Genomic DNA, 20,000 nt, shown 5'->3' with positions numbered 1-20,000 from the left:
TGGTTATAATTCTGTATAATGTAGTGATGTTTTCTCAAAAGACTTATGTAATTTTATGATAAAAAATCAAATGGAATTCTAGTTATACTCTTGTAGAATATGGTATGATTTTTTCTTGTCTCTATAGTTCCATTGTAATTTCATATGATATAAAAACACATGTTATATCAAAATATCTCTCTTAAATTATTCATGCTTTTGTTCATTTCAGACTATTGGCAGATTTTCAATCTCGCAAAGCACACCGTGTCCATGTGCAAGACAAAGACTTGTTGAAATATCTCTTGCTCATGGTGATTGTCGTGCTTGGTTATATGGCTGCTTGGACAGCGGTCAATCTGGATCATGTCAATGACAATGTCCCACTAGTTACTTCTGGAGTGACAGTCCCTGCTGGCCTCAAATATTTTGTCTGCAGAGCACATTGGTGGGATTATGTCATTGAAATACGTGAGTAAAACAATTTAGTAAAGAGAAACAATGCTGTTGTTTGTATATTGCTTATATTTTATTCTTGCTTAATATAAGTTGTACTGCTGCTGGTCTGGTCAATAGAGAGCTAGCTAGCAAATTTAAAGGCCAGTGGTGTGGATCCTTTCACCTATTCTGAGTTTTATCCATGGCTAAAATATTTAACCTTCAGTGACCCAGTCATACTAACTCTAAGAAGTTACCATATATTAGCTTATTTACTATGCATCAAACTTATTTTGGTGCAAAACCCATTATGAATTTTCAAAAGTCACACAACCCACAGCTGTATTTTACAGACAATTGCCACCAGCCTAATCTTAACTATAACTGGAACAAAAATTGTTTTAGAGAGAGGATTCAGTTATATAATAACAATGATAAAAATAATAATAATAACAATAATCTTTTCTACTCTAGGCACAAGGCCCAACATTTTTGGGGAAGGGGCCAGTCAATTAGATCGATTTTCAGTATGTAATTGGTACTTAATTTATCGACCCCGAATAGATGAAAGGCAGAGTCAACCTTGGCAGAATTTGAACTCAGAACGTAGTGGCAGACGAAATACCACTAAGAATTTTGCCCAATGTGCTAATGACTCTGCCAGCTCGCCACCTTAGCTTTAATAATAATAATAATAATAATAATAATAATAATAATAATAATAATAATAACAACAACAACAACAACAACAACAACAACAACAACAACAACAACAACAACAACAACAACAACAACAATTCTTTCTATTAATAATAATAATTCTTTCTATTAATAATAATAATAAAAAAGAAACAAAAAATAAACCTGTAACAGCACAAATTGATGCAGTACACTAATAGGTGGAGTCTACACAATGTTGCACACACCTCAGAAACATAAAGGTAGACCAGGTGGTGCAGTAGAGATGTGGATTAAAATACCAAAATTGTAATAATATTAATAATACTCCTTTCTACTATAGGTACAAGGCCTGAAATTTGTGGGGTGAGGACTAGTCGATTTCACTGGTACTTATTTCATATAGCCCTATTAAATAAGAGTCTTTAGAATGACAGTGGAGATAGAAATTGTTCAAATAAATGTATGCAGTCCTTAAGAAGACCAGTGCTTTACAGAAAGCTTGCCCTGTTTCAGCTGTAAAATCTTTCAATTTCAAACATGAGCTGAAGTTTTAAAAAAAGCCATTCAGCTTAATGTGTATATACAAAGTGAAGGGGAAATAGATCATTTCTGTTAGTATGTGGAATCATGTACTTCTTTTTCACTGGTTAAAATAACAAAAGTTTCTCCTAGCTATATTGATTTTACTAACTGGAACCAACGTTAAACACACCTTTAGTTGACCTCCAACTCTAAGTGCATGCTAATAATATATATCTTATTGAATATTTTAAAATTAAAACCAATAATAATTTTTTTTTTAATAAAATTGAGCAAAGGACCAGACTAAACACTGCTGCATATGAACTGCAGACCATATGCTTGACACCCCTGCCCTCAGGAATTATGATATCCTGGAGTGTCATATACAGTATATAGGGTGTCACAAGATTTATTATTATGCAATATTCAGGGTTTGTGGACTGGCAGAACCATTAGAGTGCTAGAGAATATACCTAGCAGTATTGGATTCAGCTCTTTAAATTCTGAATTCAAATACCACTCAGGTCATCTTTGCCTTTCATCCTTCCTGAAGCACCAGTCAAGTACTGGAGTTGATATAATTCCCTAACTTCCTTGGTGAAGAAAAGCAGGGAAGATAATCAACAACATTGTATATCACTGGTGCTAATTTATCAAACTTGTGAGGATTGAAAAGCAAAGATGACAATGGCAATATCTGAATTCAAAGCAGTTAGGTACTAAATCAGAAACAGTAAAAATTGGAAGATAATTTATTGTCTCAGTGTTCTTGTTATCATTGTTGCTGCTGTTATTGTCATCATCATCGTTGTCATTGTCGTTGTTGTCATCATTGTAGTTGTTTAGCTCCAAACCAGCTCTGATCAAGAAGATCAATAATCAAAGTGTTCCCTGATCCAGACATCCCATCTTTTTAAAGGTACCTAGGACTACATTATTTAATGCCCTACCTTTTCTTAAGCTAATAACATGTAATTTAAGGACTATTTGGTTGTTATTTCTAGTAAATTGAATGATTTCATAGGGGCTTCATTATTGTCTTGTAAACACAATGTTAGTTATAAACAATCCCTTATAAAACTGGCAAAACGCCCAAACCAGACATGAAATGAGGGCTTATTTCAAAAGGTAATAGACCAAGGTCTGATATGAAAAGTTGGTTCCATTTCAAACTGCTCATCAAATATTTCAGTAATCAATTCAAACTGCTCATAATTTGTGCATGAGTTACAAGTATATACATGTACATATAGTATACATGACTGGCAAACTCATTTACTATGCTTCGCTGGGGAAACATTTATAGAATCAATTTGCTCCTGACTGATCTGAAAATGGCAAATGAAGAGACACAAATTTGCAACATATGGATCTATGCAAATGGTTATACAAATGTGACACTCAGAGTAATGGTAGAGTGAAATGTTACCTTTAATTAATAAATGAACATCTCAGTGCTGCAGCAAGCATTGTGTAGATTCTATATTTTGTACTTATGATGCAGCCCAATGCATAAACATGAATAAATAATGTGATGGATGATGTAATATAAGTAATGTAACCTAAAACAGTCAACAATATTTGCTAAATCACTTGCTGAGCAGATTAGTAGTGTAGATGCATGCTGGACCTGTAACCTAGTGATCCATAGATCTAAAACTACATGCTTTGAAGAAATTAATACAGTTTTTCTGTATTTATACACCGCAACTGAATTGTCCTCAAATATTGATTTCAAATTTTATCCCAAGGCCAGCAATTTTGGGGAAGTGGGTAAATCAGTTGCCTCAACCCCAGTGCTTAATTGGTACTTATTTTATCAACCCTAAAAGGACGTAAAGGAAAGTCAACCTTAATGGAATTTGGACATTATGATGGATGAAATGTCACTAACCATACTAATGATTCCATCAGCCTGACTGGCACTCGTGTCAGCGGAACATTAAAAGCACATCTGAGCATGATCGTTGCCAGGGCTACGGATTGGCTCCCATACCAGTGGCATGTGAAAAGCACCATTCAAGTGTGATCGTTGCCAGTGTCGCCTTACCGGCACATGTGCCGGTAAAAAACGTGAAAAACAACATTCGAGAAACTTTGCCAGATCAGATTGAACCTGGTGCAGCCTCTGGCTCACCAGTCCCCAGTCAAACTGTCCAACCCATGCCAGCATGGAAAGCAGACATTAAACGACGATGATGATGATTTTAAGTTTTAAGGTAGTAGATTTAATTCATTACCTGGTTTAACACCTGGTTTAACACCTGGTTTAACCCATTTCATGACTGAATTTAGCTGAGTTAATCCAGTTAGGAACTGGTAGAATTGTTAGTATGCCATGCAAAATGCTTAGCAGTATTTTGTGTCCTTATCTTCCTAGTTCAAATTCCACTGACATCAACTTTGCATTTCATCCTTTTGGGGTTGATAAAATAAGTAACAGTTGAGCACTGGGGTCAATGTAATTGACTTAACTACTAATAGGGAATGAGTATAAAAACTGCACCTTTCTACCAAGCCATGTCGAGTCAGTATGACAGAGTAGGCTCGTCAAACCTATATAATCTCAAGCTCAAATTTATGGCCCTCATGAGTGTTTGAGTGTAGCTATGGTTTGTGGAGACAACATGCTGATGCCTACATTCTACAGTGGACTGAACATGGGTAATCCAATCCAGTCCAACCTAGTTGCTTGCATTCAGAGCAGGTCTCTAGTTTTAGGTTACTTAACTCGCTTTCTCTAATCAGTCTCAGAAACCATACAAAAAAATTAATCCTTTAGCATTTAAGCTATCCATATCTGGCCCAAATATTCCACTTTTTTTATGTTCAAACTGACCAGATCCAGCCACTCATACCTACCCTACAATGTTGCCATAAAAATAGACAACCACTTCATCAAAATCTCAAAGCTATAAGATAATGCATGGTTAACTCAAAATAATGTAAATAGATAAACATTACATTTGACAGAGTATTTTAAAAATTAATGGGTTAAAGCATCATGTGAGCTGTTCTTCGTACCCTGTCTATCATCATCCTCATCATCACTTCCATCATCCACTTTTCCAAGCTTATATAGGTCAGAGGGAATTTGTTGAAGCAGATTTTTAATGGACAGATTCCCTTCCTGCTACCAGCCCTCACCTATTTCCAAGCAAGGTAATATTTTCCCATGGCTAGACATGTTTTTGCTGGAAGACTGGAAATGAACAACCTCGCTTGCATGACGATGCTCATTTACAATCATCGCATAATGTCAAGGCAAAGCTACACATGAACACTCACACACACACACACACACACACACACACACAAAAACACACGTGTGTGTGTGATGTATGTAGATAGATAGATAGATAGATAGATAGATAGATAGATAGATAGATAGATAATACATACATACATACATACATACATGACAGATGTCTTTCAGTTTTCTTCAACTAATATCATTGATAAGACTTTGACCAACCCAGGGCTATAGCAGAAGACATTTACCCAAAGTGCTATGCAATAAGACTAAATCTACTTGTAATACCATAATTCTCTAGTCATAATTCAACATTGTTAGACAGTTATTAATATTGGTCATATCTATTGGCCTTATATTATCTAGTTATAAGGCGGAAAACTGGTAGAATTGCTAGCATGCTGGGCGAAATGCTTATTGGTATTTTATCAGTCTTCACATTCTGAGTTCAAATTCTGCCATGGTGGACTTTGTCTTTCATCCTTTCAGGGTTCATAAATTAAGTACCAGTTGAGAACTGGGGTTGATGTAATCAACTATCCCCCTACCCAAAATTTCAGGTCTTCTGCCTATAGTAGAAATGATTGTATCACCCTGATAGATAAGACAAAGCCACAAAACTGTGTTTACTTCAATTTGTTTCACTAAAGTTACCACTAGTAATGAATAACTGAGTGGTTGACAGCCAAAAGAAGCATTCAACTACAAAACTAAATGTGTCAACAAAAGCTACCTAACCATATTAACATGTGAATATGATACAAAACAAAAGCTAAGCAAAAAAAAAAAAAAGATTAATTGATTAAATCCATTACCACATATAATTAAACTCATTAGCAGAAATGTTTGCTATTTATTACAAACATTCTTGTGATTTTTCTGTAACATCCTGTTAAATTAAATAACTAATGGGTTTTTTTAATTTCCAATTTTCTTTGTTTTTTCAGTTGAAGTTTTATTCCTAATTTTTGGGATTTACTTATGCTACTGTGTTCGTTCAGCTCCATCAGATTACGGAGAGGGTCGTTACATTACAATAGCGATCTGCAATGAAACCCTCATCTCTACAGTCCTCTATTTTGCAAGGTGAGTGAGTTTACCTAATAGAAATTGTGACGATTTATTAAAAGAGAATTAATTAAAATTTGGATGTTTTTATGTGGAAAAATTAGCCTGTTTTACTTCCATTAAAATGAGTCACCCTTGGTTCTATGATACAAACCAACATCATAAAGCAAAGTAAGTCCTTGAAAGCCAAGACATTTAAACTCTTGACACTGTTTCAGTTCTTGTTTCAAACCATTATATCTGCTCTATTATTTTACTAACGTCCTTGGAAAAGGCTTTTATGTTACATTTCCTCATTTCTCCCTTTTAATGAAATACAAGATATTTGTACCTAGATAAAAAGGTTTAGAAATACACTAACAGTAGAGTGGTAAAAGTATTAAACTTACTGTCAATAAATTTATATTTCCTATAACCATTTCAGTTAGTTTTACTTCAAATCACTGTTCACTGAGCTGTGAGGAATGGGGTTGTAGCTTGTTTTGATCTTAGTTTCAGTTTTTTCAGTTTTTTTTTCACAACCCAATTGTGGCCACCCTTGGTTCTATGATACAAACTGTTTTAAAGTAGTTTAAATAAAAATTTCCAATCGAAATTTCTTAATTTGTTCCAGCAGATCAATTTAATAATGACAAAGCTATTTTATTAAACACTTCATCATTTAAAAAATTAATTGAAACTGCCAGTACCATATGACTGGCCCTTGTGCTGGTGGCACGTAAAAGCACCCACTACACTCTCGGAGTGGTTGGTGTTAGGAAGGGCATCCAGCTGTAGAAACTCTGCCAGATCAGCTTGGAGCCTGCTGCAGCCTTCTGGCTTGCCAGTCCTCAGTCAAATCGTCCAACCCATGCTAGCATGGAAAGCGGACGTTAAACGACGATGATAATGATGATGATGATGATGAAAAATAGTGTATTTATAGAGTACAGTTCTCCATCAATAGTGCTACACTCCTGCTCTACGTCTTGAAATTTGTGATGGTCATGTCTATTTCAGAAAGTTGTAATTTCAGTACATTCATGAAATTTGTTACAGTGTAGCTATAATCTAAGATTTATTTAAATATTTATCTAAAGCAGTATAATTAGCATTTTTTTTTTAAGTCTCACAGGAAATTTTGGTAAATTTTTCCAAAGAAATTGAATAATTATAGTTCTTTGAATGTCAGGCTGTTCTTGTCTAGAATGATTTGGAGCTCTGACAGTTTGCATTCCAGTGTGAATATTTGATCCTTCCTGCAAGTTAGAATTTGATGACAGACACTTAAGAGGTTACCATATGTATATAGAGGTATAGAGTTCCCATCAGAATTCTCAAAGAGCAGAAGGGCTGTAGTTCTTAAAGGCATTAATATTATACAATTTTGGCATGAAAAGTTTTCTGTAATATTTTCAGTATATTGATAAAGCCTAGGTTTGTTTGAGACCAACATTGCTCAGGAAAGTAATTTCCTGATTAACTTCATGGTTAGGATTCTTTAACATCAAATTCTGCCAGTATGCTGTTTACAAATTGTTGACAACATCTGGGTGTGGTTAGAGAGGATAAATTCACTAGTATATCAACCTGATCAGAGTAACAGCTCTTCTGGGAATTTTATATGAAATATATTAGAATTCTATCAAAGGGGAGATTTTACTGACATATTTGTGTTGCTTTTGCTAATGTGTGACCACATGAGAAACAGAGAGAAGAGAAAGAAAGTGAAAAAGAGAGACACAGAGAGACAGGAGTTGATTTAATTTCTTAAAATGTTCAAATGAATAAATCAACCATTCAAATGCACATTAGGTTAATAGATGTACGGTGCCTTATTCAGATTTCTATGACATTTATTCATAATATATTTAACAAATCTTTTAAAAGACAAATGAAAGTGAAGATGACAAAGTCACTATATGATATATAACCATATGAAGCATCATTAGATTGTATCATACCATCAATACAGACTTGTGTCCAGGTTCAAGATATTTAACCTCCAAATGACCAAGTCTGATCTTATAAGCAGAGACTACAGGGTAGACAAGCTGAGGTCTAGTTGAAGGGACATTGCTCATGATCTTTACAAGCCCTCCAATGCCAGTGAGCTTGATGCCATTGATGCACCATTTAAACTACTGCAGCTCAACACCAGCTGGAAAGAAGGCATGAGCAGGGAGAAGACTCCAAATGGCCAATATTCTGGGGAGAAAGACTGGGAATAGTGGTCAGTGCAGGGTCAAAAGGTTTGGATACAGTATGAGGGACGAGAAGTGGAAAGACAAGTGAGTCAGAGATGCCTGTATGGTGGAGGTACAAGACTAGCCTACTCTGAGGAATGGAGACTGTTATAGAAACAATAGCAGAGCTAGAGAGAGGAGACACTGTGATTGTGGCCAGAAGATGGAGCTAATCCATTAGTGACTGAATATCAACATTTGAGTAGCTCAAGATAGCAACCTGGCAGAATTGTTAGTATGCCAAGCAAAATGCTTTGTAGCATTTTGTCCATCTTTATGTTCAGAGTTCAAATTCTGCCAAGGTCAATTTTGCCTTTCAGTGTCAATAAAATAAGTACTAGTTGAGTCTTGGAGTCAATGTAATCGACTTGCCCAGACTCACCTGAAATAGCCGGCCTTGTAAAAAGGTCCTTAAATAAAAAAAATGGCTGAGAACCAATGATATATTGTATATAATGTATATAACAAAGCTGGTTGACAATACCCATCCTTCTCATAGCTATATCCATTAGAATTATTTGCTATTTTCTCCATCCTGTCACTATTTATAGAGGTCCACAATGGAGTGCTACTCCTACATGCAATCTTCCGTGGTATCTCTTCAACACAAAAATAATTGCTATTACAAATGTTAAATAAAAGTAAAAAGTAAAATAATCCAACAATTTTTGAAAAATAGTAATTATAGAAACAAAGGTAAAGTAATATAAGAAAATGGTTAAGTCATCATGGAGTATAGTTCCACATTGATAGTGCCACACTCCTGCATATGTCTTTGTGCCTGGTGTGACGGTCATGTCTATTTTTGAAAGTTGTTTCAATATATTAATGAAATCTGTTTCCCTGTAACTTTAATTCAAGATTTATCTGAAATATATATCTGAAGTAGTGAATTTAGTATTTTTTTAAATAACTTTTTTTTTCCTTTTTTGTTTGTTTCTTTTAATGTCAGACTGTTCTGCTCTAGAGACCTGATGCATGTGTGAAAAGAATGATGTTTGGAGCTTCTTAGAGCATAGTGTGCAAGGAATCCAAAAATATTTGAAAATTTAATTATTATTGTATATCATTTGAATTCCAGCAGGAAATTTAATAAGTGCAGAAGACTGAATGGTTTCTGACATTATACAAAAATTCTTTTCATCATCCTCATTGCTTTTACATCTGCTTTTTCCATGTTAGCATGGAGTGGATGAGAATTCTTAAGGAAGTATTTATTTTAGGAACAGATGCCCCTTCTGATAGCAGTGTTTCCTCCTCCTCAGATAAAGTATTTTATTCCACTGGATTTTGCACACCAAACTGCCAAGTTGCAGTACATATTGTCTACTTGAAACATAAATGTCACAGCTGCTATGAAAGCTATATAGACATAAACATACACATACGCACACACACACACACACATGCTGACATACATAATATGTATATACATATATGTATATGTGTGCACATGCTTGTGATTATGTACATATCTCTGTGTGTGTGTGTGTGTGTGTGCGTGTATGTTTTGCAGGCTTCTGTATAGTTTCTGTCAACAAAATTCCACCCACAATTCATTGGTCAACCAAACCTACAGTAGATAATCCTTGTCCAAGGTGCCATGATATAGAGTGAAACCAAAAGCTATTTCATTTATATTTTATCATTTACTTGTTACAGTCATTACACTGCAGCTATGCTGAGACACTGCCTTGAAGAACTTTTAGCTGAATGAATCGACTGCAGGACTTATTTTTTTAAAGCCTGATACTTTTGTTATCTCTTTTGCATGTGTGTGTGTGTGTGTGCGTGTGTGTGTGTGTGTGTGTGTGTGTTTGTGTGTTGATAATAAGGAGAATGACGAATATGAACATTCAAACTTTGTTTATTTCCAGTTAGTTCATTCATAATAATTGTCCAACACGTGTTTCAATTGCACTAACTGCATACTATTGCATATCTATATGCAGCAATTTATGCATTATTAGTATGATCTCTTTAGGGTGTATAAGTATGATATTGCTCACAGAGGTATTTTTCTCCACTACTAGTTTGAATTAGGCTTAGCAGAGGATAATTCCTCTTCGGGACAATGTCATACTTATATACACTGAAGAGATTGTACTAATAATGCATAAATCGCTACATATAAATATGCAACAATATACAGTTAATGCAGTCGAAACACGTGTAAGACAATTATTATGAATAAACCAACTGTAAATAAACATAAAGTTTGAATGTTCAAATTCTTCATTCTCCTTATTATCAATATTGTACTTTACACTCTAAATAGTCACAAAATAAACTGTAACATCAGATGGGAGCTAAAGGAAGTTTACCAAAAAATGCACATCTGACGGAACCAGCTCTGGCATTTTACTCAGAGAAATTTGGTATCTGCCTGGATATTATATGTCTCCTCTTACTATATATATATATATATATATATATATATATATATATATATATATATATATATATATATGTATGTATGTATATATTATCATCATCGTCATCATCATCATCATCATCATCGTTTAGCATCCACTTTCCATGCTAGCATGGGTTGGTTGATTTGACTGAGGACTGGTGAACCGGATGGCTGCAGCAGGCTCCAATCTGATCTGGCAGAGTTTCTACAGCTGGATGCCCTTCCTAACGCCAACCACTCCGAGAATATAGTGGGTGCTTTTACATGCCACCGGCACGAGGGCCAGTCAGGCAGTACTGGCAACGGCCACGCTCAAAAAGGTGTTTTTTACATGCCACCTGCACATATATATATATATATATATATATATATATATATATATAAGGCCTCAGCCAGTCCACTTATGCGTACCTTCCTTCCTTCATTGGACACTAAATTCCACTTGCAAAGACCTGTTGAGGCAAGTGAAATCGAAATCGAGTTAAATTTGACGTCTGGCACCCATGCCAACGTCGTCTCCCTCATTGGACACGAAACTCAGCTTGCAAAGACTTATTGGGGCAAGCGAAAGCGAAATTGTGATGGCACATGTGCCCAGCGTCGCCTTTCTGGCACTTGTGCCCGCGGCATGTGTAAGGACTTTCGAGCGAGATCGTTGCCAGTGCCCCTGGACTGGCTCTTGTGCGGGTGGCACATAAAATACACCATTTTGAGCGTGGCCGTTGCCAGTACCGCCTGACTGGCCTTCATGCTGGTGGCACGTAAAAAGCACCCACTACACTCTCTGAGTGGTTGGCATTAGGAAGGGCATCCAGCTGTAGAAACTCTGCCAAATCAGATTGGAGCCTGATGTAGCCATCTGGTTTCACCAGTCCTCAGTCAAATCGTCCAACCCATGCTAGCATGGAAAGCGGACGTTAAACGACGACAATGATGATGATGATATATATATGATGGGCTGCTGCTTTCAGTTTCTGCCTGCCAAATCCAGTCCCAAGGCTTTAGTCAGCCCAGCACTATAGTAGAAGACACTGGCCCAAAGTGCCACACAAAGTGTGACTGAACCTAGAACCATGTGTTTGGGAAGCAAGCTTCTTACCACACATCCATGACTTTGACTACAAAGCATTTTTTCTATATATATATATAATCACACAACCATACTTACACAAATATCTATATTTTATGAAAACTAAGCATATTTGTAACCTTACTCCCAACCATAGTGTCCTAAAAAGCCACAATAATTTTTCTTGAGCCATGATATCAGAACATACAATAACACTACAATCACTGTTGTTGGAAATGACACAGAGTTACACCATTTTTACTCTATTAATTCTTGTTATTTGTTTTTATTTTTTGCAGACATGGACTATGGTTGTCATTAGACCCAGATTATTTGTTCCTAATGTATTTTATGCGCTGCCAGTTAACTGTTACAGTGACACTAATTTTATTATTAGGACCAAAGGTAAGTTTTTTTAAAAAGAAGAGCAAATTTAAAGGAACCAAAATATCAGTTCACTATTATATTTCATCATCATCATCGTCGTTGTCGTAGTCATCATCATCATCATCATCATTTAACGTCCATTGTCATGCTAACATGGGTTTGACGTTTGACAAGGGTCAGTAAGCTTAGGGGCTACACCAGACTCCAGTCTGATTTGGTATGGTTTCTACAGTTGGAGGCCCTCCGAAAGTGTAATGAGTGCTTTTACATGCCACTGGCACGAGTGCCAGTTGCATGACACTAGCATCTGTCATGACTATGATTTCACTTGGCTTGATGGGTCTTCTTCTTAAGCATGGCACATTGCCAAAGGTCTTGGTCATTTGTCATTTCCTCCATGAGGCCCGACACTCGAAAAGTGCTTTTTAAATGCCACCGGTATAGGTACTAGCTATGTGACACCAGTATCAGCCACATTGCCGCCATGAGGCCCAACACCCAAAAGGTGCTTTTTACATGTCACCAGCATGGGTGCCAATGGCATGACACCAGCATTGGCCACAACTACAATTTCACTTGGCTTCTTTCTTTAAATCAGTAGTTTTGAGGATTTATTTATTTATCTATATATCTTTTATCTTTTACTTGTTTTAGTCATTTGATTGTAACCATGCTGAGGAACCACATTTTAGTCAAATGGAGGCACGTGTAAAGACATTTGAGTGAGATCGTTGCCAGTGCCGCTGGACTGGCTCCTGTGCAGGTGGCAAGTAAAATACACCATTTTGAGCGTGGCCATTGCTAGTACCGCCTGACTGGCCTTCGTGCCGGTGATACGTAAAAGCACCCACTACACTCTCAGAATGGTTGGCGTTAGGAAGGGCATCCAGCTGTAGAAACTTTGCCAAATCAGATTGGAGCCTGGTGTAGCCATCTGGTTCGCTAGTCCTCAGTCAAATCGTCCAACCTATGCTAGCATGGACAACGGACGTTAAATGATGATGATGATGATGATGATGGATCAACCCTAGTACTTTCTTTTTGAAAGCCTGGTACTTATTTTATTGCACTCTTTTGCTTACTTGCAAAGTTATGGAAACGTAAACACACCAACGCCAGTTGTCAAGCAGTGAGGGGGAGACACACAGAGACACAAAGACACACACATAGATTTAATATATGTGGTGAAAAAGGATCTTCAGACGTTGGACTTCACAGAGGAGCTGACGAGACACTGATACTTCTGGCAGTTTACTGTGCTTGAGAAGACATGTCAAACCAAGTAAAAATCGTGATCATCCATGCATACAGGCATGTCCTTTACATACCTCTTTCAGCCAAGAGATCCTCGTCTTGCAGGCTGGTGGCTGCTGGTGCCATGTAAACGCAACCATGCTGGTGCCACAATTTCTGTGACCAAAAGACCTTTAAAGGTGGTGCTTCAGCATGGCCACAATCAAACGACTGAAACAAGTAAAAGAATAAAAGAATCTACAATCCCAATTCGTCCCTCATACACTCATTGTTTACTAGGAATATACAATATAGAAACTGTATAGTCTGCACATGTAGTCATGCTTGTGCTTACACACATGTGCACAGACACACACACACACACACACATACGCGTGTGTGTGTGTGTATAAATATGTGTTTTTATGTTTGTGTCTCCTTGACTTGACATGTGATAGTCATAAATGAGAGTCACTGTCCTAAAATTCTGCAAAATACATGTCTGGTTATGGCAAAATTTTACCTTGCGTAGAAGAAACAGGTGAGGGTTGGCAACAGGAAGTGCATCCAGCAAATGAAAATCTCCCTTAACAAACTCCATCTGCTCCATACAAGCACAGAAAAAAATGAATGTTCAAACAATGATGATGGTGATGATGATGATACATAGGTGCGTGTGTGTATACATATTACACTTTTAAGTAAATTGAACTAAGAAATACTACAAACACAGTAAAAACTACTTGGTACATATTAAAGAATTAATATTTATAATGATTGACTGAATACATAATGTGTCATCAAAGTCATACAGGAGTACATTCACTGCACATATTCCACCATCAACTATAGACTCTAAATCCAAATGTATGGAAGGTTCCAAGTTAGGTGAAAAATAAAGAATAATAGATGGGTTGTGGTTAAGATTTTTTCCTGTTCTTTATAGAACTACTTTACTATTAGTTAGGATAATGAACATAGCATCATCCCTATATAGATCACCAAACATTGATACAATTTTGTTCACTATGAGAATCCTCATCAAATTTGAGGGTAAATTGTGTAAGAGGCATGATACACCTCACATATTCGATATTGCTATGGGATCTAGCAACTCAGCCCTTGTTACCAGTCTAGTCGATATCTATCTCCTACACTGCCTCCAAGGTATATTCCTGAATCTTCACGGTGGTCTATATAGGGACAGTGCTCTGTTCATTATCCCAACTAATAGTAAAGTAGTTTGAGAAAGAACTAGAAAAAACTTAGAAAATTTTAAACCACAACCTATCTGTGTCATTATTTACTCACACATACACACACACACACACACACACACACACACACACACACATACACACACATGTATGTATGTATATATTTATATACACTGCATTTGATGACATGTAAAGCCTACTTTTTTGCGAAAAATATGCCACAAAAAATCACCCTGGATCTTAATGTGAAGTCAGGCCTACATTTAATACTTCAATGCACCAAAAACTTTTTTCCTCTGTATGCGCTGCTGAAATTAGGGTCTAATATATTCTTATGTGTTTTATGCTATCGAATACAATAATCTAAAACAAGCAACAACACTTATTCATATGATGATAAACTAAGGAATATAATTGAAGACATTGTCTATTACAGATTTAACATTTATATGATTTATAAAACAAATGACTGGAAAAGAAATATTTTAAATTATGATATAACACACACACACACGCATACACACACACACACACACACACACACACATATACGCACACATACACACTCACATGTAACATAAATCCTTAATTTTATTGAAAATATTTCTGTTTTCAAATAAGGTAGACCAATTCCTTGGTAGCAAAGGGGAGATAATCTCATGAATAATAAATTTTCTCCAGAATTGACAAGGTATTAAAGAATCATATTATTTGGAGACAAGACAACACATGTGGACACATTTTTCTGCCTCAATAGACATCATCAGCACAGCATTTATTCTACCTTATCGCCAAATGAGAGGACATTTACCTTAGACAAAAAGGAATATTAAAATGAATAAGCCATAAATGTGTTCTACTACTGTCTCTTACCATAGCAACCTGTCTTTCCTATGCCAGTATGGGAAGTGGACATAAAATAATGATGATGATATATGTGAGTATATGTGTGCCGCTATGTGTGCATAGGCCCAGGTATGGCAGTGTGGTAAGATGCTTGCTTCCCAACCACATAGTCCCAGGTTCAGTCCCACTATGAAGCACCTTAGATAAGCATCTTTTACTATAGCTCCAGGTGAACCAAAGCCTTGTGAGTGGATTTAGTAGATGAAAACTGAAAGAAGCCCATTGCATATGTGTGTGTGTGTGTGTGTGTGTGTGTGTGTGTGTGTGTGTGTCCGTGCATGGGCATCTGTGTATCTGTGTTAGTCCCTCCGCCGCTTGACAACTGGTGTTAGTATGTTTACATCCCCATAACTTAGCAGTTGGGCAAAACAGACTGATAAGTGCTAGGCTTAAAAAAATAGTCCTGGGGTCAATTTGTTTGACTAAAACCCTTCAAGGCAGTGCCCCAGCATGGCATCAGTCAACTAACTAAAACAAGTAAAAGATAAAAGGCAACAGATATATATATATATATATATATATGTTTATATATTTTTTAAATTCATTGATGGGAAACGCTTTTGAATACTATAGTCTCAAGTTGACCAAAGCCTTGTGAATAGATTTGGTAGATGGAAACTGAAAGAATCCCATTCATCATCATCATCATTTAACATCTGTTGTCCATGCCGGCATGGGTTGGATGGTTTGACCAGGGCTGGCAAGCTGAAAGTCGACACCAGACTCTAGTCTGATTTGGCATAGTTTCTATGGCTGGATGCCCTTCCCAACGGCAATTACTCTGAGAGTGTAATGGGTACTTTTATGTGCCACCAGCACGGGTGCCATTTGTGTGACACCAGTATCTGCCACGACAAACATATGTATATATATATATATATATATATATATATATATATATACACACACACACACACACACACACACATGAATGGATGAATATGATCCAACTTGCTTTGGTTTATATACATCCCCATAACAGTAAAGAGAGACCAATTGAATAAATGAAGCTTAAAAATAAGTTTTGGGGTCAATTTGTTTGACTAAACTCTTCAATGTGGTGACCCAGCATAGCCACAGTCCAAAGGCTGAAATAAGTAAAAGATAAAAGAGATAAAATAACTTTATATTAGTGAATCTTTCACAAGGAGAGTTTTACACAAAAAGAATCACATTTTGTTGGAAAGTTTACATATAAAAGAAGTTACACCTATTTCGCTCTCTCTCTCCCCGTCCTCCCCTCTCTCTCTCTCTCTCTCTCTCTATCTCTCTCTCTCTCTCTCCCTGTCCTTCTCTCTCACACACACACATACACATACACTCACGTTTTGTCTCTCTCTGTTAGTCATTCAAACACAATCTTCTTTTTTCCCTTCTCTTCCAGTTATGGTATGTTCACCGTCCCCCAGATGAGGAACATATTCGGCAGAGAGCATATTCACAGTCTGACGTCCATGACAGTATAGCACAAGAAACAATGAAACTCAACATAGGAATATCTTCCAATGGAGATGTGGATGTAGGAGAAATCAATCTGGCTGACATGGATCCAGAAGATATTAGAGTGAGGACAAACTCTATGTTGTCATTTCTATTTTTTTCTTTCAGTTTTTGGCTTCCATCCATTTATATATTTATTTGTTATTGAGGTGAGGGTATCACTGTGTTATTGCAAAGTTTGGTTCTGGTTCAATCTGACTCTGTAGTACCTTGAGCAAGCATGTCTCTATATAACCTTTGACTGAACAATGGCTTGTGAGTGCAACTAGTAAACAAAATCTGAGAAAAAGCCAAAAGAGCTAGCAGATTTTTTTCTTTTTAGAGAGATAGAAAGAGAGGGAGGAGAGAATTTTGCATTACGAATGGTGGGAACCATGTTGAAAATATTATTCATTAATGTAGTTGAATAAAATTATTGAAAGTATATATTTTTACCAATGTATCCAGACTGAAAGCCTGTATATTGGAGACACTTATCTGGCAAGTGAGTTGATCTAAGCAAATACATCCCATCCTCCCAGCTTTTAATGTTGGACAACCAGTAGAACAAAAGAAAGTAACTTACTTGCAAAGTAATGGTTGATGAATGGAAGAGCATCCAACTATTGAAAATCTGCCTCAGCAAGGATTTAGAGCTGAGCAGATTTGCTCAGTTTCTGGATTAAAAATTCATTTTGCTTCTTCAACCCCCAGTTTTAAATGTGTGTTCTGCTAAATCTTTTTGCTATTCAACAACTGTTTTGATTAGAAAGTATATGTAAATATTAGACCATTACCCTCTGTTGTAATATCATTTGTTATGCACCATAAACAAGATAACCAGACTACAGTAAAAACAACGAACTAACAAATCTCTTCACAAACCAACAATCAATATTCCTTGTGAACTAACCAGCTAACACCTTCCAACTTCACTCCAAATTAACACAATCTCTACTCAACTCTAAACTCTGTACTCTGAACTCACTCAGATCGTTACTATTTATACTTTACTTGGATCAGTCTATCTCTCGCAAGGGGGTGTTGTAATTTTCATCACAATACCCTCAGTCTTGAAACCTGGCCTGAATGCTTCCAGCGGAATCTAATCCACTAAAGGACCTCAAGAGCAAACTGGTGGTAGTTACCTGGATGATGGACTAAGTCCAGAACCTAGTGACAGGAACAGACCCTGGGTGAAGTTTCCATTACCAAAGGCTATAGTAGATGACACTTATCTGTGTAGTGCAATTCAACCTAAAATTGTTTGCTGCAAAGCAAATTTCTTAGTAACACAGCAATGTCTATCCATGCATACAAATATATCTCTCTACATGCAAAGAAATGTATATACGGTATGTTCATATGTGTGCCTATGTTAACCTTCATCAGATACACATAGGGTGGTATTAGTACTGCAACCTTGACAAAAACTAGCTCTGATTAGCAGCTAATGAATTCAAAATAAAAAGTGTTCAAAAATGTAGTAAAAGATGTATACATTAATGGTAAAAATATGTAGAAAAAAATAATTTGTATCAGTTGCAGTCTAATTATCTCTTAGCATCTTTGATAAAATGCTGAAGTGTTGAAATATATGTACAATTGTAAGGTATTTTTTTATACAAATCAAGATATTTTCTCCCTCCTTGTATTTAATTTTCTTTGAGTTTGTCATCTTAGATATAATCACTATGCACACACACGCATGTGCATGCACACACATACACAAGCATGTGCACACACACATGCATATGCACACACACACACACGTATGCATAGACATGTACATATATATATATACAGATAAATATATATATGTATACACACACTCATATATATATATATATATATATATACATATATATATATTTATATATATATATATATATATATATATATACATATATATATATATATATATATATATATATATATATATATATATATATACATATATAGTGAGAATTTATAAAAAAAACAAAAGACAAAGACGGGTGTGTAAACAACAAACAGATGTATTAGTTTAACGCTCGGTATATATATATATATATATGTGTGTGTGTGTGTGTGTGTGTATGCAAATATATATGCATACGTATTTGTGTGTGTATATATGTGTGCAGGTATGCATATATATGTGTGTATATATGTACATATATGTATGTATGTATGAATGAATGTATGTATGTATGTATGTATGTATGTATGTATGTATGTGTAATCAAAAATGGATTAGTTGCTTAAAATGTATCCAACATACTCTACTGCAAATAAATATTTTTTCTTTTTTCTTTTTTTTTTGTTTAAATGTTTAGATTCAACTATTTGATTTTAACATTTTCATTCTTCACACTTGTTTTTTTTCTGCAGGCTGAACTGAAGCGGCTGTATACACAATTGCAGATATACAAGACAAAAACAATGAGAAAAGATAATCCACACATATCAAAACGTCGCGGAGGTCGCAAACAGACTCACAGACGCTTTTCTTTACAAGCATTCCACCATAAACATCGACATCATCACGACCATGAGCACGATCATGAAATATCGAAAACTCCTGAGGAATCTACAAATAGTGCCGAAGCTGTAGCCATTTCTATGGAAACAAGTGGTAAGACAGGTGATGAAACACACGAATCTAGGCCCGGGCCATCTGTATCTTTTAAATCTGCTCACAAATAACAACAGGGTTGATGTTAGACACATGGAAAAAAAAAACGAAAAAAATGAAAAAAGAAAGAAAAAAAGAGTTCCTAAAGCGCTTATGACACCATGTGGCTTCTGGTGTCGATATTTTATGTCAGCCACTTCCAATATGACAATATTTTTTTTGAAAATGCACTTTTTTTCCCCCTGACATCTCTATGTAATAAATATTACATTCAGATGACAATTTGATTGACCAACATTACATTAAAATTATAAAATATAAAACAACCCCCATCTGTAGCCACACTACTGTTATGGCCTCAAATAAATCACATGGATTGTTGTTTTTGAACCAAACAAACAAACAAACAAACCAACAGACAGACAGACAGACATATACCAACATAATCAAATGTCACAATAGCATTTTCCTAGTTTAAAATATTTGAGTTTGTAAATTGCAAATTGTTAC

The 20,000-nt window shown here is 35.9% G+C and overlaps 1 protein-coding gene across 1 annotated transcript in view; it reads left to right on the top strand.

The window, feature by feature from the left end:
- The window catches only part of LOC106867961 (metabotropic glycine receptor), a 241,771-nt gene that overhangs the window by 221,158 nt on the left and 613 nt on the right, over positions 1–20,000 (top strand). The window contains exons 6-10 of the mRNA XM_014913042.3: positions 212–450; positions 5,821–5,959; positions 11,951–12,056; positions 16,779–16,958; positions 19,247–20,000. The exon at positions 19,247–20,000 is cut by the window's right edge and continues 613 nt beyond it. Coding sequence (XP_014768528.1) covers positions 212–450; positions 5,821–5,959; positions 11,951–12,056; positions 16,779–16,958; positions 19,247–19,561 — 979 coding nt within the window. The 3' untranslated portion in view covers positions 19,562–20,000. The remainder of the gene's footprint in view (positions 1–211; positions 451–5,820; positions 5,960–11,950; positions 12,057–16,778; positions 16,959–19,246) is intronic.

The sequence above is a fragment of the Octopus bimaculoides genome, chromosome 2, assembly GCF_046866305.1.
Source record: "Octopus bimaculoides isolate indiv1 chromosome 2, ASM4686630v1, whole genome shotgun sequence".
NCBI classification, from domain to species: Eukaryota; Metazoa; Mollusca; class Cephalopoda; order Octopoda; family Octopodidae; genus Octopus; species Octopus bimaculoides.
The sequence above is the reverse complement of the archived record's forward strand: the minus strand, read 5'-3'. Positions and strand labels throughout refer to the sequence as shown.